This window comes from Vespa velutina, chromosome 9 (assembly GCF_912470025.1).
Source record: "Vespa velutina chromosome 9, iVesVel2.1, whole genome shotgun sequence".
Lineage (NCBI taxonomy): Eukaryota > Metazoa > Arthropoda > Insecta > Hymenoptera > Vespidae > Vespa > Vespa velutina.
In genome coordinates, this window is record NC_062196.1 from 3,784,284 (window position 1) to 3,810,180 (window position 25,897).

General features: G+C 35.5%; 1 protein-coding gene across 17 annotated transcripts in view; it reads left to right on the forward strand.

Annotated features, from left to right (window-relative positions):
- Positions 1-4,243: 4,243 nt before the first annotated feature.
- LOC124951551 (neurexin-3b) overlaps positions 4,244-25,897 on the forward strand; it is a 258,641-nt gene continuing 236,987 nt past the window's right edge. For 11 of the 17 annotated variants that reach the window (XR_007101632.1, XM_047500099.1, XM_047500100.1 and 8 more), the window contains exons 1-3: positions 4,244-6,079; positions 24,853-24,903; positions 25,236-25,271. Coding sequence is in view for 14 of the 17 variants with exons in the window: in XM_047500099.1 (XP_047356055.1) it covers positions 5,453-6,079; positions 24,853-24,903; positions 25,236-25,271 (714 nt within the window). In the remaining 3 variants the exon portion in view is untranslated. Of the gene's footprint in view, positions 6,080-15,411; positions 15,533-19,494; positions 19,546-24,852; positions 24,904-25,235; positions 25,272-25,897 lie in introns of those variants that run through there. The other 6 variants (XM_047500106.1, XM_047500108.1, XM_047500111.1 and 3 more) reach the window with 3 other exon arrangements.

The window sequence follows — 25,897 nt, forward strand, 5'->3', positions numbered from 1 at the left end:
ACTTCTCACGAAGAGAAACGCTCCATTGGAAAAGTTTCCACTGCAAACAAGCCCTTCTTCCTTCGTATCTATAGCGACAAACTCTCTTTTCCATCGTTGATGCGATACAGTTTCTTGGTAGATCTAGAGAAAGAAAGTCGGACAATTTCATCGGTTGAGCAAGTCGATCGTGAAGGGGATCAAATTTAAATGAAAGACGATGAGACGTACGCGTACGATCTCTTGCTGGTCCGTGTCTCTACCGTCGAACGAGAGAAAGACATAAGAGGTAGAGAAGAGGAGCCTTGGCAAGAACGTTAGCCATCTTGCTCGTTCGTGCTGTATCGTCCTCGCGGATCAGTGCTTTTCAGGAACAGTTCTCACTCTATCTCTCTCTCTCTCTTCCCTTTTTCTTTCTCTTTCTTTCTATCTCCCTTTTTCTTGCTCAGCCTCATGGTTACACGACCGGTAATATATCTACCCCAACGGCAGACACCTACCATCCCTTTCGTTGACTCGGCTATCCCAGGAATCACCATTCCAGTTGCTTTTTCTTTTTCTACTTCTTCTTCTTCTTCTTCTTCTTCTTCTTCTTCTTCTTCTTCTCATTCTATTTTTCCTTCTTCTTCTCTTTCTTCTTCTCTTTCGAGCATCTCCTACTCGAGTTGTCTTCTATCGGCTCGTAGTAAGTCGCTCGTGAATTTACTCTTTACCAAAGGTTAACAAAGAAATATATAAAGGAGTTCATTGTATTTATAGTATTGGGCTCGTTAAACACAAGAGGAGAGATGTGAATGGGGTGGTTAAAAGACTTGCGTTAAATTTATAAGAATAATTTATACAAATTAGATACGTTCCAACAAAGAATTTTTCTTCATCTGCTGTCAATAACGTATACCCGTGACAAAGTGGTATAATAATTAAACGTATTGTTTATATGGGAATGCTTTCTGTTTCGACGTCGAGAAAATAATTGAAAACTTTTCAGTTCACTCTGTATTTTTACAGGAAAAGGATTATAAATAATTACATAGATAGTATTTCGAAATAAAAGTTGTTATATAAAAATATATGAAATGGAATAATAAAAAGTACACGTAACAGAACATTTATTCATCTCGAGGCAAAAGAGAGGAAGAGTGAGAGAGCGAATATATATATATATATATATATATATATATATATATATATAATACGTTGACAGTGCTATGCTGGTTACCGATGACCAGCGCTACTAAATTTTAAAAATTAATTCCTATATAAATCAAATGCCACCAAATAAAAAATGTTGAATAACGCAAATAATTAGAATTGATAATAGTTATTAATAATTTTGGTTTCCGTTGTAAATAGAATAACGAAATTATGAATAGAGGAAAATTTTATTTATGTATGTATTTATAATGCAAGCATGTAAATTATTATTTTGAATATTAATGACCAGTTAACTCGTCTTCGTTGGTTTAAAAGTTAACAGACATACTATTTAACAGGAAATTAAATTTTGCGGTAAACTCTATTAAAACAGCATAAACAAAAGTAGAACTGACAACTGCAAGTCTTTGTTGTTACTTTTATGTGCTATTTTTTCTCCATAATAGTTCGATTGTTTTTAAGTTGTCGAAAGCAATTACTAATTAAAAAATATTTATTATATTAATTATTAACTATAACGTATCTATTGCAACTGTGATTCAAAAAACAATTTCAACCCCCATTAACTTCTATAGAATATTTTTCTCTCGCAAAAACTTGGATCTTTTTCTTATGGGAAACTTGAATCCTTTTTTTTATGGAAATGCGAGCGTAGCTTATTATTATTATTATTATTATTATTATTATTATTATTATTATTATTATTATTATTATTGTTATTACTACGACTATTACCATAATTATTATATGATCACCAAAATACTTTCATTATCGACATTTTGTTTTCACGATCATCAATCTAAGCGGAAGACATTACTCAAGACAGGTTGGTCGGCCTTTGGATCGATTCAACCTTCGACGGAATGAAAAAACTGTCCCTTGAGGTCCTTTTATATCCCCTTCGAAGCAAGTGTCCCCTGTCCCTTTCCCGAGTTTATTATCTTTTTCAAATTCTTATTAGCTGAAAATTCTCTTTATTTCTACTTCCATATTTCTACTATCATCTCATATAAAAATATTACCTTACATATATATTATATATGTATGTATACATACATATATATATATATATATATATATATATATATACATAAGCTAAACTAGGGCGATACACATATACACAAACAATACCTATAATATCTATAATTACTGTCGTCGGAATGAAACATTAAAAATTAAGGATTGTCGTTAAGAATGACGTTAATGTATAATAAAGAAGAAAAAAAAAAAAACAAGAAAAAAAGAAGAAAAAAAGAAGAAAAGAAAAAAAGAGAAGAAAAATAAATCTAAAAAAAGGAAAAAAAAAAAGGAGAGAAAAAAGATAAAACTCTCAAATCGTCATCTCTCAAAGACGATTTTAGGAATACCCTCAAAAGGAGCGCTCTCGCGGGTTTCTCGATACACGGTTAGGTGGTGGTTTGTCTGAAGAGTCGAGAGAGGGTGCACGCGCGCGCGCGCGCGCGCGCGTGCCTCGGATGGATTATGGCGCTTGCGCGAATGTATACTGTGTCGGCGTCGGCGTCGTCGCGCGCCGGGGGCGTCGCACCATCGTCGTCGGCCACCGGACCGACCGTCCCGTCTCGACCGAGCGAGACGAGAGGAGTCTCGCGTCTTGGCCAGTATCAAGCCGGGAGCCGTCGTCGTTGTCGTTGTCGTCGTCGTCGTTGTCGTCGTCGTCGTCATCGTAGTTGAGAGAGAAATAGAGAGAGAGAGAGAGAGAGAGAGAGAGAAAGAGAGAGAGAGAGAGAGAGATAGAGATAGAAAGAGATATAGATAGAAAGAGAAAGAGAGAGAGAGTGAGAGAGAGAGACGGACAGATAGAGAAAGAGAGAGAGAAAGAGAGAGAGAGAGAGAGAGAGAGAGTTCGATCTTCTCCCTTCCTTCTTTCTCTCAGTGTTTCTCGATCGTGTGTTTGTTTCTTACTAGTGTGCGTGCGCGTACGGTGGTGCGTAGCACCGACGAGGAGGAGTAGGAGGAGGAGGAGGAAAAGGAGAAGAAGAAGAAAAAGAAGAAGAAGAAGAAGAGAAAGAAGAGAAGGAAAAAGAAGAAGAAGAACAAGGAGGAGGAAGGTGATAAGCCGAAAAGGAGGAAAGAAGGAAAAAATATCCTCATCGTCGTTGACGCCGTTCGTTGACGTTATCGTCGTTATCGTCATCGTTGACGTCGTCCCCGTCGTTCCGGTCGTCGTTGTCCCCGTCCCTTTTCCCGTTTCCGTCATCGTCTTCGTCTTCGTCGTCGTTGTCGTTGTCGTTGTCGTTGTCGTTGTCGTTTCCGTCGTCGTACTCGTCGACGTGTGCAAAGGAATAAAGGAGGAAAAAAGAAGGAAAAAAGGGAAAAAAATGGGGCGTACGCGGGGCCACGAAAGACGGATCGATCGCGAAATAAACGTACGTCGGAACGACGGCGTGCACTACTGAGGAGACGACCTTTCCAACGAGGCTCGACCCGGAACACATTTTGACTCTGATACAAATCTTTGACCGAACTTTAATCTATCTCTTGCAATTAGCTTTTCCTCGAATACATTGAGGTTATCTCTCTTTCTCTCTCTCGTCAATTAGGTCGGACCACGTTCGTTTGTACGTTCGTTTGTACGTTCGTTTGTACGTTCGTTTGTACATTCGTACGTTCGTTCGTACGTTCGTTCGTTCGTTCGTTCGTACGTACGTACGTACGTACACGTTCGTAGGTACGTTCGTACGTACGTGTATACGCGTACGTACCACGCATACTCTGAGTTTCTACCGCTCGCGCAGTGAAAGTGATTTCGTTCGTTCCAACGACAATTTATTTTTTCTTTTGATCTAGGGGTGGGGAAGGTGGTTGGTTATAGTGGACAATCGGGGGGGGGGGAGTTTCTAACTTATCTCTCTTTCTCCTTAACGAAGATCGTCAAAGCAGCTCGCGATGACATCGTTCGCGATCAGATGACCGTCGCTAAGGCTTTAAGGAGTGCAAGGAAGAACGTATATGTGCGAGAGTACGAAAGAAAAAGATAGAGATAGAGTTAGAGATAGAAATAGAGATAGATAGATAGGGAAAAAGGAGAAGGGTGAGAGAGATAGTTGAGGACAGACGGAAAGAAAGGAAAAAAAGAAAGAAAGGGTGAAAGAAAGGAAGTAAAGAAGGAAGGAAGGAAGGAAGGAAGGAAAGAAGGAAGAAAGAAAGAAAGAAAGAAAGGAAGGAAGAAAGAAAGAAGAAAAGAAAGACGGCGTTCGATCGAGTCGAGAGAGAGAGACTCATCTACTTGAAAATCTCGGTGCTTCTTTTATCGTCGCGATCGTGAGTGTGCCTCGTCGATAGGACCATAAAGAAAGGGTTTGCCCGTGGAAAAAGAATTAGAAGAAGAGAGAGAGAGAGAGAGAGAGAGAGAGAGAAAAGAGAGAAGTAGAAGAAGTAGAAGAAGAAGAAGAAGAAGAAGAGGAAGTAGTAGTAGTAGTAGTAGAAGTTGGGAGAAAGCGGAGAAAGAGAACCCGTAGTGCTCTCGAGAAGACGACGACGTTGGGTAAAAGACGGAAAGAGAAAGAGAGATAGATAGATAGATAGACTGAGAGAGAGAGAGAGAGAGAGAGAGAGAGAAAGACTACAGATATAGATGCAAGTGTGTCAGCGACGTAGAACGAGTTGTCTCGAGGTGTTGCAAGGGTTAGGTCGTCTCTAAGCAGAAAAAGAGGAAATTGAAAAAGATCCTTCGTGCATCGTCAATAAAGTAATCAAGTTTTTTAATTTTGTCGAAAGAAACGACGAAACGATTACGTACGTCTTTCGATAATAATCGTAATCTCCGAGATAGTTATTCGTCTATCACATCGAAATCTAACATATCGTAGATTTGTTTATATAAAAGAAAAAGAAGAAGAAGAAGAAGAAAAAACGAAAGAAATAAAAAAACAATCGTCGCTCAGTCAGGACGAGCACGTTGTTCACTGACGGCCGTCATATCGTATTTTCCCTCGCTTTTTCTCCCCGGAGCCCTTTCTCTCTGGGTCCACCTTCTCTCTTTGACTGACGCCCACGCACGCATACCAAAGTGAGCGTGCGCGCGTGCGTGATCACGTGCGACTGCAGCCAATGCGCGCACTTTCTAGCAACAAAGAGCTACTTGAAGCCGGTGGGCAGTAAACAAGTGTAACGTAAAGGAATTTTTTCGATGTATCTTTTGAGACCCGAGATGAAAAGTATTTAATAACGATCAAGAGAGAGAGAAAGAGAGAGAGAGAGAGAGAGAAAGCAAAGGACAAGAAAGATTACTTCTTTGGAAAAGGAGTAACGAGAATTAAAAAATTTTCGATTGGAGAAAGAACAGAAAGAGACGAGAATGTACACGAAGTATTGGATGTTAAGGGCAAATGCAGCGGCTATGGCCCTGATATTAATGACCCTTTTAATACTTGGACAGGCAGCATTGTCATTCGTTTTGGATGGCTCGTCGACTAGTTACGCACAGTTCCGAAAGTGGAACGCCGCATTGAACGGTAGCTTAGAGTTCGAGTTCAAGACCGAACAGGGCAACGGTTTGTTACTTTATACGGACGACGGTGGTACCTATGATTTCTTCGAGGTTAAACTAGTTGAAAGCGCGTTACGGCTTAGATATAACCTCGGTGGAGGCGCGCAGATCGTCACCGTGGGCCACGACCTCGGTGACGGTCACTGGCACAAGGTACAGATAAGCAGATCCAACGAGAATACAACATTGACGGTAGACGGTGTCAGCGCCGTATCAACTTCGCGCGGCAAGGAGTTTGAATTTGGAAAGTTGTCCGGTAACTCGGACGTTTACGTCGGTGGTATGCCCGGTTGGTACAACAGCAAGCTTACCCTGTTAGCTCTGCCGAGTGTCATCTTTGAACCAAGATTCAATGGATTCATCAGAAATCTCGTTTATGCTGATGCCGAGAGTTTGGTACCAAGGAGACAGGAAATGAAGAGCCGTGACGCCAAGGTAAACAACGAGACATATCGATTCGATTGATCTATCGAATCTTTCATAAAACCTTCCATGTCTACATATACATACATACATACATACGTACATACACACACATACACACACACACACATATATATAAAACTGTATAAAAACATTTACCTCACAGATGAAAAAATGAAAATTGAGACAAGATTTAAATTCTATTTTCATTTTCATCCTCTCTGATTTATTTTGGAATATGCGTGTGTGCGTCTATCCTTTTAATATACTCCTACATATATTTACGCCCACGCACTACATTCGTACGTGATCATGATACTTTCATCTTGCGTACTATGACAAGTAACGTCGGTGACACTGCGTGCGCGCGCTCATTTTCACCCTCGTACGATTTACGACTTTCTCTCTCTCTCTTTCTCTCTGTCTCTCTCTCTCTCTCTCTCTTTCTCTCTTTCTCTTTCTCTTTTTATCCTCCCTCGACGAGAAACGTTTTTCCTACGTATCGTCACGCTTCGCAACCTTGACATACTTTTTAACTTTTCCGCAAAGCACGTTCTCACCCTAAGCGTAGACCATTTACCGTTTTGTTCTGCGATAATGCACCCTTGCTTTTCTTGTAATGTTTGAAAAATGCACTACTTTTGTTATAACTATACGACTACTCATATACATATGTAAAACAGGGAGAGAGATAGAGAGAGACAAAATATTTAGTAGAATAGGGTTCTAGTCTACATTTAGAAACGAAATCAGTACTTAGAACGATGGTATTATAACATATATATATATATATATATATATATATATATAAACACACACACACACACACACACACACACACACACACACACACATATACACACATACATATATATAGACACGTTTCTGTCCGTTCCACTTTCGAGAACGAAAACGATTCCTTTCACGATGACAAATCTTCCTCTATCTTGCTCGCACTCCCGCAACGTTGTCCGCGCATAAGCTGCAGATTAAACGACGATGATAACGTCCTGAGCGAGTTAGTTATATCGTTGGGAGGCTAACGTTTCTCTAACGGTGCCACGGATGCTTTCTGACGGATATTCTCGATTTGTCTCCTTATCTAACAAGCTCGCACGTTTACGTTGCGTTCTCTCGCAATTCGTAGACCTAATGCGAACGAAGCGGAGTGCATAGAATAATATTATGTGATTTTCGTTCGCCATAGAAATGAATAAATTTCCACGAAGTTGATTATTAATGGGATAGGAAAGAGGGGAAAAGGGCGGGGAGGGAGTATTGTTTAATCTTTTTCAAAATACTCGTCAGACACTTTTGCGAGAGCTCGTTTATAAAATGTACTTTATTCTTATTTATTATTTATTCTTTATTTATTTATTTCTTTCTTTTTTTTTTTTTCCTTTCGTTTTTACAAGCGCAGATATTTAAATATGTACATTTAAATTTCTTAAAATCTTTAAATACATGTGTGTGTGTGTGTATGTGTGTACTGTGGGCATATTCATACTATACCATGTAAATTTTGTTCCTTTACATTATACATTACACAAATATATATATAATTCATTTACAAAGAAAAGAGAGACACTGCGAGCAACTCACTGTGCAGAATAATCAGAAAATTATGAAGAGTCTTTCTACAGCATGAGTTTTACGTATATATGTGTGTGTGTGTGTTTGTTTGTTTGTATGTATGCGAAACATATATACACGTATATAAAGTTAATATAATTATAATTATTATTTAGAGAAATTTAAATGGATTTTATCTACACATGTGAGCATTTTATTTAATTAGTCTTTGAATTCTTTTTACTTTTCTTTTTCTTTTTTTTTTTTTTTTTCTTTTTGGAATAAACGAATTCTCTAATATTTCCAAAAGAACATAATTAGAACGTCGGCATTTGCTTTTGATCGGAAGTTGACGCTTAAAGAAAGTGAGGAAGGGTTAGAGGGGGAAGGTGGTGGTGATGGTCGGGATGGCAGGATTAAAGAAAATAACTTTCTCCTTTGTACGTCTTAGAACTCTTGGGCAAGAGAAGAAATTACTTTATCGGTGGGACAAGTTTACATTTGGAAAGTTTTCTTGAAAGTTCATTTGGATCAAGCGCGTTTTTGTAGTTACACACTGTCCGATACACACTTTTTATTTTCTCTAATTAATCGCATTAAATCGGCGAAACGTTTAATTGTAAATTTTTCTCCCTCTTCTTCTTCGTTACTTTCTTTTTTTTTTTCTTTACTTCGATTAGGAAAGAAAAAAAAGAAAAAAAGAAAGCAAAAAGAAACGTTCGGAGATGGCAGGGTCAGTTTAAAAAAGTTGTACGAGCGAAACGAACGAATTCGATTGGAAGGTATGAAGGGAGAAAAGGGGGAAAAGTAGGATGACGGGAGTCGAGGGTTAAGGGAGGGTAAAAAGGGTGGTTCTGGATGTTCCGAACAGGAACGATAATCATCGGTAATAGAATCGAGTTGGCTCGCGTATTCTGATGTAGAAATGACCGTTACTGATTGCCAGACATTAACATCATTGTTCCATCGTTATTCCTGTAATGTACTTAGAGCACGAAAATGTACGGCCATTGGTTATAACGGCGGTGGCAGTAGTAACACTACTACTAATACTACTACCATCACCATAACCACCACTACTAAAGCAAGAGGCTTGGGAATCATGGCTGTTCGAGCGAATAAACGTATGTACGTTGCCTAGACTCCACGTTGGTGTAACAGCGGAGATACATAACGATGATAAAAAATGAACAGTTACATATGTATATGCGTAGGTAACGCGTGTGCGCTCCTCATTAACATCGTTCACTCATTATTATCTCCACTATACGATATACGTGCAAATATGTGTATATATCTAACACCTGGGAAGGGTAACTGGGTGGATGATTTTTTTTTTCCTTTTCTTTCTCTTCCTTTTTTTTCTCATTTATTTTTCTATGTTAATAACGTTATCGATGCACGTTTCAGTAAATCGTGATTTTCTGTGCATACGGTTAATATCATGGAGAGAGAAAAAGAGAGAAAGAGAGAGAGAGAGAGAGAGAGAGAGAGAGAGAGAGAGAGAAATTAGCCTCGTTCAAATATTATCACGTAAGCTCGGAGGTTGTAAAGAAGGCAATGAACTGGTGCATTGTTGTTACAGTATTATCGAGTGTTTTACAGTCACGTGTAACGAACGACTCTTTGATTTTTCTATCTTTCGTTTTATAATCGATACTCTATGCTACGCGTGGTTTTGCAATATATAAAAAAAATCAAGAATGAAAAGGGGGCAGAGAGAGAGAGAGAGAGAGAGGAGAGAGAGAGAAAGAGAGAAAAAGAGAGAGAGAAAAAAAAAAGGTTTCAATGATGTTTTCCAGAATTAGTTTCGTTGAATGTAAATATCGAAGTGGAATTTATCTATGTGAGCCTTCAAACGCGAGTCCTATAGGAACTGGTTGGATTAATATTTATTTACGTAGGACGAATCAAAAAATTATTCGTACACAATCATTTTACGTTTTTTTATTGCCATGACTATTTATCAATGTTTTTTTAAAAAAAAATTTCCAAACATAAGCGCGCAGGGTACACACAAAGCTCTGCAAATCTGTTCACAATTTTCAGGGTGCACCGCTATGCGTTCGTTTTTTCCTTTCTTTCTTTTTTTTTTTTTTTTAAGAGTGGGCGGGCGGGGGCCATGGTGTGGGTAGGGAGGGTAGGTTGGAAAAAGGAGAAATAATAAAAATAAAAATACAAAAAGAAAATAGAAAAAAAAGGCAAAGAATGAAAATTGTGCCGTTTCAAAGAGTTTCCGTGTAATTTCGTGGACTACTATAATAATCTGCAGGATTGCGCGAACGAAAGAAAACTTAATTTACGACTTTCCGTCGAGGATTTTTTTCTGTGAGCATGCAACGGAAAGTTCATAATTATATGTATGCGCATATATATATATATATATATATATTCATTATGCTTTTATATTTGATATCATTTATTTTTGTCCAGCTTGAATTCTTTTTCATCCATTAAAATTGGCACGATTTATTAATGCAATATTTTTTGAACGATAACACGTAATATATAGACAAACACGTGCATATATATATATATATATATATATATATATACATATGTATATATACACATATAAACCATTTCTGAAAGCTTCGTGCGGGAAGTCAGAGAGAGAGGAAAAAAAAGATGGGAGAGAGAGTAAGGGTGAAACGAGAGGAGAAGGTTTCTTTTCCGTCAAGCTTTTGAGTGCAGAGCACGCATTGCGTGTTACGTTCGTGCGTGAAATTGGCCGATAAAAGAGCGCGTCTACACTGATCTGTACTTCATACACAAGGAACGTTTTTCGTGTGGAAAAAGGCGAGTCACTTTTCTCTCTTTTTCCCTCTCTCTTTTTTTTTTTTTCTATGAATTAAGTGCCTTTTTGTTCCTTGTTTTAATTCCACTACCATCTATTGTCGTTTGTCCCATTTAATTTCAAATTGAATATAAAAACGAAACAGCTTTCGTTATTTCGTTTCTTCCTATGGGGAGAAAAGAATCGTAAATATATACATATTATATATATATATATATATATTGAGTTCCCATAAAGTTTCCTATATGTTTTATTAACAGGAGTTTAAATATATTCGATTGAGACGTGCGATTTCGAAAACGTAACGTTATCTAATATTTAACTAAATTTATATATGTATATATATCGCGTCTCTTTTTGATATCAAGTATAACGAGGACGATGCAGGTGTAGATAATTGAATTCTTGGTTTACTTATTCCCATCTGTTTGTTATTTTATTATATGCGAAGATATATATATATATATATATATATGTACACATATATCTATCGTATATAGAAAGTAAGGATTTGTATTTTTTTCTTATTAATTTATCCCTAAACAAAGAATTAATATAGAAATAATAATGATAATGTCTGTGGCTCGTGTTTGATCAAAGGCAGCAAAAAGGAAGTCAGAAAAGTAGAGATAAATTTTTTTTGTTCTGTTTCTTTTGCTTTTTCTTTTTCTTTTTTTTTTTTTTTTTTTTTTTTTTTTTTTTTTTTTTTTTTTTTACTATGTAATAAGAGATAATTTCCTTTCTCTTGGCGCTTTATAAACGTTACGAACTTTTTTAAAGGATTTCTATCTCCCTCTCTCTTTCTCTCTCTTTTTTTCTCGAAAGCTCGTTATCACGTCGCTCTGGGTGGCAAATAAAAAAGATGAAGATTAGAAAGGACGGTAATTCGTGTTCTTACGTTATCGAAAGGTCAAATAAATGCATCTTCCGACTCGTTTGAACGTTCGTTCGTAACATGCTTCGTATAAACGAGAAACTATTTTCGTTAAGATAATTCAATTTTATCTTTCCCTTTTTCTTTTTTATTTCTTTTTTTCTTTTCTTTTTTCTTTTTTTTTTTTTTCTTTTTTTTTACGATTTTCATGTCATTCATACACGGCTCTTCGTCGTTGGGCCCGGGTATCGCACTCTTGCCCGACCTCGAGTATCGTTTAAATGGACACGTGGATAGCCATTCCTGCAATAACTGACCGTGTTCCCTTGGGACTGAAACTGCTTTTTAATTAAAAAAATTCACCGAATGAAATTGCGATTCGAAACTATCTCCATAGCGAGCGACGTTCGTTTTCTTTTTCTTCTTTCATGAAAAAAGGGGGCGCAAAGAAGAAAAAATAAAATAAAATAAAATAAAATAAAATAAAATAAAATAAATTAATAGGTAGAAGGGTAGAAGAGGAAAGAAAACATTTCCCTTTGAATCGTTTGAATGAAACGATGGGCGTATGACGTGTTACGAAATACATAATGTATTTATGATATATGATATTCGTACAGTTTGTGTACGGGGCCACAACAAATTTTATTACGAATTTCATATTATATAAATATTACATTTTAATATTGTTCTAGTTTCTATATGACTGATATCACCTTTTTTGTTTTTCTTTCTTTCTTTCTTTCTTTCTTTCTTTTTTTTTCTTTTTTCTTTTTTCATTTTCGAGGATGACCAGACACGATGACAAAGCGCATTAAATCGGATCTTTTACTCGAGTTTTCTGTTTTTCTTTTCTTTTTTCCTTTTTTCAGTGTTTTCTTTCTTTTTTTTTTTTCCCCCTCTTTTGCTTTCATTCGTTCCTTTTTTTCTCTCTTTTTCTTTTTAATTTTTTTTTACGACGTCTATGATTTAGTCGGGCAGTCTCGCGAGCTTACCCCCTCCCCCGCCCTCCACAATCCACCCACCGTTTATCGTTTTTACGGGAACGTACGTATAAGAAGGAGAGTTTAAGTTCCACGGTCGTTACGCGAGATCGCAAACTCGCCAAGCGTAACGGCTATATGTGAACGTTAAGCCGGTAGTATATTATTTTATCACCGGGAGTCGACGTAAAAATCGTAACGGGGGCAAATTGCAAAAACTAGCAGAAGAGTTCCGTGTTTTCTTGGTTCGTGAGAGTATAACAACTCTGGTTTCGATCAAGGATAATCTTTGTCGAGTTTCTTATGAGGAAACTATGAGATATATATATATATATATATATATATATGCACACATACACACACACACATATATATATATATATATAAATATGTAGGTAGTATCTGTACTATCGTTCGAATGCATTTGTCGTTCGACGCACGATATCTTAGATATAACGAAGAAAAGTATAATTAATTTAAACAGGACGAATGTTAGTTCGTTCGATTATCGGCGTATACCGTGGAGAACTTGAGCATGAATTCAAAAGGACCGATATAATTGATTTATAACCATACTTTCCATGAGGAAATCGTCCTGCGTTAAGCTTCGTAATTCCCTCGAGGTAAATCTTTTGTCCCTTGGTATAGATCCGTATTGTATATATATATATGTATATATCTATACATACAATACATACATATATACTTACGTACGTATCTACCTACATATTTATATAGATACATACATACATACATACATACATACATACATACATACATACATACATACATACATACATACATACATACACTCTGAAAACTACTCTTGTAAGATAAGGATAGGGAGCTTCCATCATTAGCAAACGTAATTCCATGCCGATGCAATTACAAGTGGGACAACCGTGTGTACGTGGTAAAGTAACTGCAGCGCCGTTGCAACCATCGACACGGTTTTGCATTTCCCCTACTACTCTCAACTTTTGCACCCTACCAACAACACCTCGAACGAACGGTTCACCGACATATATTTGTGCTTTAATGCAAGCCACGGCTATAAAGCGTTACGATTTACATTACCCTTCGAGTTCGTGAGAACCAAGGTGCTCTGTGAAGTAGTTATGGTAATGACGCTTTCCTGGAAAATATTTATCCGTAAATATTATTTACTGTTTTAATAACAAACGTGATAATTATTATCGTATTATAGGAACTAAGTATATATATTTATAATTATTACGATGATATCTGTATAATGAAATGATTTGACTTTCGAACTTTTCAAGCTTTCTATAATAGGTATTATTGAAAAAGTAGGTATTATACACATACACGCACGCATCCACATAAACACACACGTATATATATATATATATATATATATATATATATATATATATATAATTATTACAGAAGTACGTATGGTATAATAAAAAAATGACAATTTAAATTTGATTTAAATTTTTAAATGTATCATACACATTATATAGTGAATATATTGAAATAGGTATTATTATACTATATATACATATATATATATATATATATATATATATATATATTTATTTATTTTTATATATAATATAAAGTTTTTACTATACATATATTTATATTTATAATTATTACAACGACATATGGAACATATGGTCGGAGAGTAACGATTTAAACTTGATACGTGTTTCCTTAAATTACAAATGTATCGTTATAATTATAGATTTTATATATACATATATATATATATATATATTATTTAATGAGAGTATTGAAGTGGATATCATTACAATTATAATTATTATAGCGGCATATACAACATATGGTCGGAGAGATGTTAATTTAATGCGAGTTTTCTTAACTTACAAACCGTATCATTATAATTATAAATTGTAACGGAACATATTGATTCAAGGTTACCGTCGGACGATCGGTCAACGTATGTGATAATTTATCGATAACCCTCGTAGCGGTGACCATGCGACATAAATTTCCATAGGCGCTGTAGTCGTATCGTAGGCAAACCCATTCGACGCTCGTTTAATTGATTTTACGGGCCGTTATTTCGGTGGTAGGTGAAACTTGTAAAGTTTTACTCGCGTTGCATTACGCCCTACTCGTATAATAAATTAAAATCGAGCGATCTCGCAGTTTGCGATCTCGCTCTCGGAGTTTGTTGCAGTGTTGAAGGGTGGGGTTGGTGAGGAGGAGGTCGATGGGAGGGGGGTTAAATTTTCCTATCATTTGATAATAACAACGGGATTCGAATAAAATCGCATAGGATTATTAGCGTTACAGTGATTAACGATAACGCGTTAACGATAAACCGTATATAGATTATAAACATATATATATATATATATATATATATATATATATATATATATTTCGATGGTGGATGAATACCATAGTCGTGTCATTATCATCTAAATTGCTTTGAAATACGATATGGCCTTTTATACGAGCTCGCAAAGTATAGTAAAGAGGATGAAATGGACGAAGATGGGGAAGAGGAGGAAGAGGAAGTAGGAGGGAAAAAATGAGAGAGGTGCGTTGGATTGGGGTGAATATGGGTTGAATGGTAGGAGGGTGCAACAAGGTAAAACCCGAAGGGTTTGCTTGGCGTTCCGGTGCTGGCATCTAGCGGCTAGCGTTCTAAAAATAGCTTCTTCGCGGGGACGAGCTGGTATTACTGCAAGATTTGTCGCAATAAAATTGGACGGAAGCGGCTCGCGTGGTAAGCTCAATGTAAAGCTCGGTAGAAAAGGACGATGGGTGGTAAGCGTGAAAGAGTAGGTAGACGAATTACAAGCTTTCAGGGAGAACACGGACGTTCAGAGTTTTGTCGGCGGTACGCCGACCGGCCAGTCCGCGGTTGTAACGCAGAAGAGTGGAAACGTTTTCCGCTTCCGTTTGAATTCCCGTCATATTCCCAGGACGAAGGATTTCCGGTCTCTAATCTTCCTCTTTCCCTCTCTCTCTTTTTTTCTCTCTCTCTCTCTCTCTCTCTCTCTCTCTCTCTCTCTCTGTGTCTCTCTCTTTCTCTTTCTTTCTCTTCTCGGTCTCGCTCTTTTTAACTTGACCTGATCAAGTTACGTACAATCCACCCATGGGAGCGATGATTTAAAACCATCTCAGCAACAACTACTACATACAGCCTACTTGTTTTCGTTTATAACAAAGTCTGCAGGATAAACGATAAAAGTGACAAAGTGTGGTTTTACGAAAGAAACACGCTTAGCTAGTTTTATGTATGTATGTAACATTCATTTTATTGTACCCATGGTATTCTCTCTCTCTCTCCCCCTCTCTCTCCCTCTCTCTTTCTCTCTTTCTCTCTCATAAAAATATTATATTCGAGTTTGAGCAGGTTGAAATTGAGATTAAGGTTATTTTTATTTCACGCGCAATCGTTAAAAGATAACGAATATGGATCAAAGACCGTGGGTTCGTAGATAATTAATATTGTTTCGTGTCGATCATAGATTTTCTGAAAGAGTGTAATCTTATGTACATAACGATGTCATATCAAATTCATGATAAAGTAATAATATTAAGAAGCGATGAAAAAGGAAAAACTATGGATGACGGATGAAAATGAAAAAATAAATAGAAAGATTAAATATAGCTAGAAAAAGGAGAAAAAATTTATATCCATGATGCAACTAAATTTCTATATTATTATTTATCGATAATTTACGCCAGGATACTATTATCACTTATTACTTCTGCCCATAGTGTACGTTCGATCAACGGAAACAAGCACGCGACGATATTCCTGCGGGCTATTTGTCTCTCGTACGTACACTCGAAATGAGGAAGTCGAAATTACTAGAGCGGTAATTAATTAATTAGCGGCATTTAATGTACCGGTAATCTAATAATCGAAATAATAGTATCTAGCGAGCTGGTATAGTCCAGTAGTAATCCTGGTTGTGCCATTAAATTCGTTCGTTTTGCGTTTAAAAGTGCAACGTTTTCCCCCTCAATCCTCCCCTTCCCTTCCTCCCGCTCCCTCTTCCTCTTTTCACCCCCACCCCCATACCTTCGAATTTTCACATTAGCTCTAGCAGAATATATCTCGTGCACGATAGTACGCTAATTGTTGTGGCGCGCCTTCATCTCGTATACTATTATTATTATTTCCCGTCTAAGCTTCCACGTAATCTTCGTTCTAATTTCACGCGAGGTAAGGTTTACCTTTTCTATTTCGTTGCGTTTCTTTTTTTTTTTTTTTTTTTTTTTTTTAACAAAGACACGTCCAATAACGACGTTAAAGTCAAGCCGAGTTGTGGTCAGCAAATATATGATTTCATTTTCTCGTATGGATGCACTTGTGGAAATTATGTCGGTGCATTTTTTTTCTCTTTTTTATTTTTCTTCTTTATTTATTTCTTTTTTCCTTTCTTTCTTACATTCTCCCCTTTCTTTCTTTCTATTTCTCAAACGTAGAAATAACGAAACACGATTGCAAAGTAAAAATGTTCAGGCTATAATACGACTGCAATTTTAATCTTTTCTTATTTCCTTTTTTCATCTTCTTCCCTTTCTACGATAATTCTTTCTAATTGCAAGTATAATTCTCTATAATTGCAAGTATAGGTGTATATAATGATAATAAAAATAAAACAAAAAAAGAGAATAGATAAGAAGAAAGAGAAGAGACCAAAAAAAAAAAAAAAGAAAAAAGAAAAAAAGAAACATAAAAATTTACACTCAAATGTACGCGTTGAAAATATCGCTAGGTTTATCTTCTTTTTTTTTCTTTTTATTTATGTTCTCTTTTCTTTTGCTCTCGCTCTTGTTTCGTCTCGTCTTTGTAAAACGGTCGGAAGTAAAAAATTATTTACGCGATTTTATTTACATATGATCTATAATTAATTTTTTAATCTCTCTATAATTCCAAGTTACGAAGTAATAAATAAATACGTCGGTACCTATATATGTATATACAAAATATATATATATATATATATATATATATATATATATATATATATATATCATGGGATCGATAATTTTTTTTCCCATTTAACAAATTTTCGTCATCAATTCTGTATGATTTTTTCTTTTTTAATCGAAGATATCTATGTATTTAGATACCTAAACTAGACATAACATATATCGTTTGATCGTTCAACCGACCTTCTGCTTCCGGCAAATTGCGATCGCACGGTGCTCTACGTCATTTCCTCCTCGACAGGAGGCGTACACGGAAATGGCGTGTTCTTAGCAGGGATTTATGAACTATACCATGAACGACTTTACCGTGTCTCTCAGTGATTTCTCCTTTTCGAAAGACCCGAGGGCGGAGATAGTGAGAGGAAAGGTGGGTTGGTATGACGGAGGGTGCAGCAAGGAGGGATAGGGAAGGGAAAGGTGAATGGGTGAGAGATAGCTCTTTCAAGATATTTCTTCTTTTGATCGTTATCATCGAATTTTTCGTTCTTTTCGTCTTCCAATAGAGAGAACTCGTCAAACAACTTGTCCTTTCATAGAAACGATGACTAATTATTTATTTATTTCTATATATATATATATATATATATATATATATACATGTGTGTGTATATATATGGACGTATGTATGAGTGTATATATGTATATATGTATATATATATTTATTTATTTCTTATTAAATTTCGTAGTATCATTCTTAAATATACATGTTCGTCTTTGCATACGCCCTTTCCCGAATTATCTTTCGTGTACTTATGAATAATTCAAGCTTGTTTACTACGACGAAACTATTTGGCCTAACTCGCATCAAAGTGTTGAGAAATAGAGAGGGAGAAAGAGAGAGATAGTCGAAGCACTCGACTATAAGGTGTCAACACGACGAGAAGGCTAAAGCGAATGTAGAGAGGACACCTTGCTAAGGATAAAGAAGTTAAAGAGAGAGAGAGAGAGGGAGAGAGAGAGGGAGAGAGAGAGAGAGAGAGAGAGAGAGAAAGAGTTAGCGTGCGCGCGACTACGACGACGATGACGACGACGACGGCGTTCGCACAACTTCTCGTACTCTCTAATCCGGCTTTGGAATATTTATGACGCGAAGAGAGGAGTGCTTTCGTCCTCCCTTCTCACCCTTCACCCTCATCCTCAACCTGCCCCGACACCCTCGCCCTTCGGTATATCGTTATATACTTTATATGTTAACGTTAAGCGTTCGGACAAAAATTTTCCCTATAACCAGTCTTTACAAGTCCCCAAAGTTGTTTCTTTTTTATTTTTTCTTTTTTGTTTTTGTTTCCTTCCTTTTTCCTAGATCGTAACCGAGAACGACGGTCATTCGAAAATATTTACCTTAAACATGCGAATTATAATTTATTTTTATCGTATATGATCGTGCTTTATTTAATGATTTATTTTTCTGTTTTAATTTTTTTTCTTTTTTTTTTTTTCTTTTTTTTTTCTTTTTTTTTTCCTTACGATTCGTAAGAAAGTTTCATTTTCATTCAATTCTTCATTCATAATTATTTTCTTGCTTTCTTTCCTTCTCGTTCTTTCTTTCTTTGTTTCATCTTTTTTTTTTTCTTTTTCTCGCGTATCGTCATAGTCACGAATTTTTTCTCTCTTATCGCGTCTGCGAACAATAAATGTTTTTGTTTTTTCTTTGTTACGTTAAAAAAAAAAAAAAAAAAAAAAAAAAAAGAAGAAAAGGAAAATAATATAGAAAATGAAGAAAAAAGAAGAAAATTATTTTTATCATTTTTGCGAGTTATTTTTAAGAAAGACATTTAGAAATATAGTTTTATCGACACAAACAAACTTTTTTTTTTTATGTCCTTTCACTTTTCGACAATATTACTTAACACTTTATTTCCCGTTTTCTTTTTTTCTTCCTTTTTTCCTTTTTTTTTCTTTTTTCTTTTTATTTTCTTCTTTCTTACTTATTTCATGCGATCTCTCTTGACTTACTGAGTTTTGGCGACGAGAGGAGTCGAGTAACGAATGGCACTAGTGATTCGATTCCCCAGAGAGATTCCATAAATTCGACAACCACGTAGCAAGTCCACCCTTCGTCCTTTGGCTATCACTCGCGTAATCCGATACTGTGAGGGAAAGACTACGGAAGAATAAGTGAGAAGGAAATATATATATATATATAGTGGAGTTGAGAATCGGGCAAAGAAAAAAGAAAAAGAAAAAAGAAGAAGAAGGAAGAAAAGAAGGAAGAACAAAAAAAAAAAAAAAAGAAAAGAAAAAATAAAAGAAAAATACACGGAGAAACGTCAATATGAGGAGTGACTTTCTTCTTTAAGGGGTCAGTACTTTGCCATTGCGAAGAAATTTTAAGAGGAATTGAGAATAGGGAATCGGGAATTGGGAATCGGGAATCGTGAAATATCAATTGTATCGAGGAACTCTTTGGCAGATATATTTTTGTTCGAATCTTTATGAGTATTGCCACACCTATTTGAAATATTTATCGAAGATATTTTTGAATTCGTATTGATTTCTTGATACAGGAATGGAACGAAATCGTTCCTTCGTACGATATTAATGAGATTTAAGAGAGAACGTACTATATACCTATACATGTACATAGAAATATATATATATATATATATACTCTTTGTTTTTTATTGTTACTTGATTCGCAAGAATGCAGCTATCTTAGTCGTGCGAATGTCTTCGATCGATCCACAGGTTTCTTCTTCTAAGTGAAATAGATCAGGCTCTTGGGTTTCATTTATCCGTTAGTCACGCGAGAACCAAGAGACTAATATAAGTCGTAGAAAAATCAACGCTCTTAAGTGAACTAATATGTGGTTAAGGTATATAAGTTAACCAAAGGAATTGATAAAGAAGAAAATAACAAAGCAAAGCTCGAAGAAATTATGAATAATTGATAGTATAAGAGCGATAATTTGTTTTCTCAAAGAGAATTCTGTTCTTTTTTTTTCTTTTTTTTTGCGTTGCTTCTTCTCTTCTTCTTCATCGTCATCTTCCTATTCCTCCTCTATCATATTCTCTTCTTTCTTCTGCTCTTTCTTCTTCATCTTCTTCGTCTTTTAGTCTGCCTACTTGCGCGTGTTTTTCCCGCTTTTTTTTTTTTCCTTTCTCAGAATGGAAGATTCACGATCGTTAGAAAGAAACGACGATTCTTTATTCGTATTCCGTTTGGATCTTGAAGAAGGTTTCATCCAGGCGATGATTAAGTCGTCCCTTGAGTTTTATCCTCAAGGGGTGGCAAGAAGTTCCGCCGGGAAGCTTTGATCCGACGGAAGGGGGGAAAGAGAGAGAGATGGAGAGATAGGCGGAGAGGGAGAGAAGGGGAGGGGAGGGGGAGTCTTGCACGACCCTCGTTTTCTTCGGTTTCACCGTCGTCCAAGAGAAACGTAACCTTTATCTTCGATCGTACTTTTGCGTCGCTGCGGTCTCGTTTGCGCAAAGTCGAGGAGAATAATCGATACGTCTTCGTCTACCTTCGCCACCTGGACCTCTTTCTCTCTCTCTCTCTCTCTCTCTCTCTCTCTCTCTCTGTCTGTGTATCACACATACATATATATTTCTTCTATCACATCATCTAGGAACCTAACCTTACGATATTTAGACTTTGCTCGATCGAATTACGATAACCTTGATTATTTTAATCAATTCGAAGGATCTCATTAGTCGTAGTACATGTATGACGACTTTTCGACGATAATAATTTCTTTATCATTGTACATTCTTATCGAAAAGTTCTTTTCTCTTGCTCTTTTTTCTGATTTTGTTCTTTTTTTTTCTCCCCTTTTTTTTTTTTTTTCCTTTTTTTGTATGGACTTTTGCGAACCTTCTTTCTCTTTCTTTTTTTTGTTCTTTTTTTTTTTTTGTTTTGTTTACTTGTTTATTACGTCGTGATAGATCGAAGTAGAAGACTACGAAATAATGATGTAATTAATGAAAGGCATTAATTAATATAAGATTGGATATTTACGAGAGTGAAGATAAATAACATGGACGTCTGAGTATAGTTTATAATGATATACCTGTCCTGCTTAATGGTCATGATGCAATATTAGTTGTATTTTCTTAGATATTTTTATTTATTTATTTATTTATTTATTTATTTATTCGTCTATCTATATGTACATAAGTTTATATTTTAATCGATCTAACGTAAGAAAGATATCTTATCTCGAATATCACGACATGACTCGCAAAAATATTTATTATATTGTCATTCGAATGATGATTATCATTTACTCAATATTTTCAAACTAAATAAAAAATAACTCGTATCAAATTTCGAGAGATATAATGAATAATGTAAATATAAATAAATAAATAAATAAATAAATAAATATATATAATATATATATATATATATATATATATATATATATATATATATATATATGTATACATAGCTAATATTTGTGTTTGTTCGCAATAAACATATATGCTCGAAATGCAATTTCCGATCGATATTAGATTGCATATTAAATCATAATTTCTGATCGAAGTGTTCGAAGAGAAAATATTTTTTTCTTATCGTTCGTTAATATCGATTAAATTAAGTCAAACGTATTTATTCTATCACGAAAATGATCATTTTATTTGTCCATACATTTAAGAAATTGCACGAATTTTGTCGGATCTTTCGAAGGAAATAAAGATTTATAAAAAAGATACGTAGAGCGATAAACCATGGGTGGTTAAAAAGTATCGACTTTTTTAAGCCGACGAAGATCGAAGAGAAAGGGAGTTTCGTTGTAAAGGGTTGGCGATAAAATTCGTGGGTGGTAGTGGTTTGTGGCAAAGGACAAAGAGAAAGAGAGAGAGAGAGAGAGAGAGAAAGAAAGAGGGTTGAGTTTAACTGAAAGTCACCTTCGTTTTTCAAAGTCATTTTCGTTCTTTTAAAAGATGGCTCTTGCGTGTTTAAGTAAGTAGATGTTTCCGGTAGGTACATCCTATCGAAAAAAGGAGGGATGAAAAGGGAGAGCAAAAAATTGGAAGACGGTCAGAGGTTGAGAGAACCGAGTTGTGGCCGTCGGGATTTAAAAGTAGGGTGGTGCTGTTTAATTAGAATAAAAAAATGGTGCACGTAAGTTGAGATAGAGAGAAAGAGAGAGAGAGAGAGAGAGAGAGAGAGAAAGAGAAAGGGACGACGGAGAATAAAAGCTTTGTGAAAGTGGGAAAGTAGACAAAAAAAAATGTGAGAGAATGATAAACGAAAGGTTTGAAAAAACGCTAGCGTGTACGCGATAATTCTGTTAACACGCCTGATTAGCCTCTCTTTCCTTCTTCTCTCTTTTCTCTCTCTCTCTCTCTCTCCCTCTTTCTCTCTCTCTCTCTCTCTCTCTCTCTCTCTCTCTCTCTCTTTAATCCTATTTCTTTCTTTTTCTGACTGGAAACAATAACTTTCTAACTTTAATAACTGTTGGAAAAGATTTCTTTTAATTTCTTTTTCAATCACACGAAGTCATATTATTTTTGTTTTTTGTAGATTCGCGTTAAAAAATGTTTTATTTCTTGTGATTCATTATATATATATATATATAAGGGTGATTCAATAATTCTGACTATCTTTAATAATTTTAAAAGATCTTCAGAATTTTCTAAGAGTTAGATTAATTTAATAAATATATCGACCACACTAAATACTTATAATTTCATTGTCCTCCTTTAATTGAATCAATCTAATTACTTTTTAACTAGTAAAATTTTCTCTCTTGGTAATTAAACTTTAGTGATGTTGCGACTATCTTTTGAAGACAAATAAAAGAAAGAAAAAAAAAAAAATTATTAAAAAGAAAAACGATAATTAAAAATAAATCATTAATAAATAATTTTGATCTTCGATAGAAAGGATTTGATTTCCTCACGAGTTATCTCGAAAGAGAAAGAGAGAGAGAGAGAGAGAGACAGAGACAGAAACAGAGAGAGACAGAGACAGAGAGACCGACTCATTTTGAAGCTTTTTACGTAACAAGTAATTACGGCGACGTAGATGAAGTTTCGAGAGATCCCTTTGGTGAGAATTTGAAAGGCGCGATTCTCGTGATGTTTCTCTCTCTCTCTCTCTCTCTGTCTACAATGTTGATAGAGGTCGCAAACTTGTCCTCATTACCGTTTCGTCGTTACATAAATCCTTGTAACCATCAATTAAGTCGAATGGCAAGGCTGGGTACAAAGCAGTAAGGCAGGTACCTACTCGGTAATCGTACAACTAAATTGCAGACGGATTAACGATTATTACTTCGGGTTCGTCAAGGTGTCCCGTTTGCCGTATCTAACGCGATGGATCGAAGTCGTTGTTGGATATTAGAAATTATGATTACGACAACGCTTGGAGCTCGTTCTCTTATTCGTCGTTCTCATCGTCATCGTCGACGTTGCCGACGTTGATGTCGTCGAGGACGATGGAAATAGGCACAATCTGGTTCTCGACGATATAGCCTCTTAAAAAGCACGCCTAGAACGCGTAATGTCCTCGTTCTCGCGATAATAACGAGCCATCGTAAATATCGAGTTGCTACGTAGTAGTCCAGCTCTCATATTCCCCGGCGTCTATCCTCTTCTAATCTTTTTCAATTTTTCAACCCTTATCCTAGTCTTTCCTCTCTCTCTCTCTTTCTCTTTCTCTATTTACCTATCTATCTTTCTCTTTCTCTCCTGCTCTTTCTTTTTCTTTCTCTCTCTTTCTCGATCGATCGATTTTTATTCCAACTTTTGCTTCCGTTCGTTCAGATCTCCGGTCTTCGTTCTTCGTTCTTCGAGAGTCATCATTGATTTAATATCTCATATAAGCTTGAAAGAAGAAGAGAAAAGAAATAAGAAAAGAAAAGAAAGAGAGAAAGAAAGAAAGAAAGAAAGAAAGAAAGAAAGAAAGAAAGAAAGAAAGAAAGTAAGCAAGAAAGAAAGAAAGAATTGCGAAAACGGAGAGAAGAGAAGAGAAAAGGAAAAAAAAAAAAGAAGAAGAAGAAAGGATGAAGAGATCCGATTTTCCGAATATCCCTTGTGTGACTTTCTTCTCTTCGGGATTTTACCAGTAACATGTTCGCGAGAGACATATATTATATTTATACGTGTATCGCGCAAACACGTGCGAGTGAAATCGTTATAATTTCAACGACGCGTGGACACCGGCTTAGATTTATTTTGCGTACGTGCTTAAACATGCTGCGAAATAATGCGAGCGGAATTTACGAGCTGCGAGGCTAAGTAGTACAGCCACAACTCGGTCAGACAAGCTTTCTCCCTTCTATCCTCTTTCCTCCCTTCCTCCCTCTTTCTCTTTCTCTCTCTCATACATACACATGCACACACACACACACACACACACGCACACACACAAATATACATACATACACATGTATATATATATACAGAGATTACATACTATCGTGCCGAAGTTACGCGTAAACACATACATTTGTACATAGAGAAACACGCGAAACGATAGATTATCTCTCATAAATTATTTATGTCATGCATGTTCCTCCATTTCGCTATTTATCGAAATATAACAATTCAAAGGGAACATGACCGGTTGTTACGATGTATTTTCTGTTTTCTTTATAATCACATCCTTGATACATTATCAAGCAACAATATGAATTTTTCTCCGGTGTGCTTTCAGTGTGCCAACTTCCCATGCGTCGAAAGCGTCAGCAAACGAAAAACACCTAGGGTGAGTTTTTGACGTTATATCTTTCAATAGATTTGTATGTCTCTCTTTCTTCACGTTGAAATAAACGGCAAATGTTTGTATTTATTTTTCTTTTCTTTCTTTTTTTTTTTTTTTTTTTTTTTTCTTTTACGTTTCTTTTTCTCTTTACTTTTTTCAAAAGGGAAAAAAGGTCAATTGTTTTTTTTTCTTTATTTTTTTTTTTTTTTTTTTTTTTTTTTTTTTTTTTTTTTCTTTCTCTTCTTCTCTTTCATAAGTAAGCTAGAGAATTGGAATTTGTGGGTATTCCGTGGTACCTTCCTTACGTAATTAAATTACTTGAATCCAATTAACAGAATCTCGATAACCCGATACGACGAAAGCTAGACGAGGTGAGTAACAAAATGTCTTCTCGACTTTGCTAGCTCACTCGCTCGTTCGCTCGCTCGCTAGCTCGAGAAATACACGCGCGTATGTAATTAACTAGCTGCACGATGGATCTATCAATGTATGTATATATATATATATATATATATATATATATATATATATATATATATATATATATATGTACCTTGAAACCGGTCGTTGTTTACGAATGTTAATTCAGAATGTACCAGTTTGAAGCTAAACGGCGACGCGTAACAGTCGAGGGTACATCCTCGGTAAAATTTGTCGTCCTTCTTCTGAAAAATTATTAACCTTTAAATAAGAATTAATTGTATATAATAATTAATTTATTATTATGCCACGTAATTATTTCGAAAGTTTTTATTACCTTTGAAAAATATAAACATTATTAATTATCTTAAATAATATTAAAATGGTATTACATTATATGATATTATGGGTAAAATAAAAAGGAAAAGAAAAAGAAAGAGAAAAACATATTTATTTATTCGTCTCTTCAAAGAATCTGTCATAGAAAAATCTAACGATAATTCGAAATATATATTCTCCTTACGAATTATTCTGAATGATCTTTAAATAATCGAACAATTTGTCATCTAAGTCATAC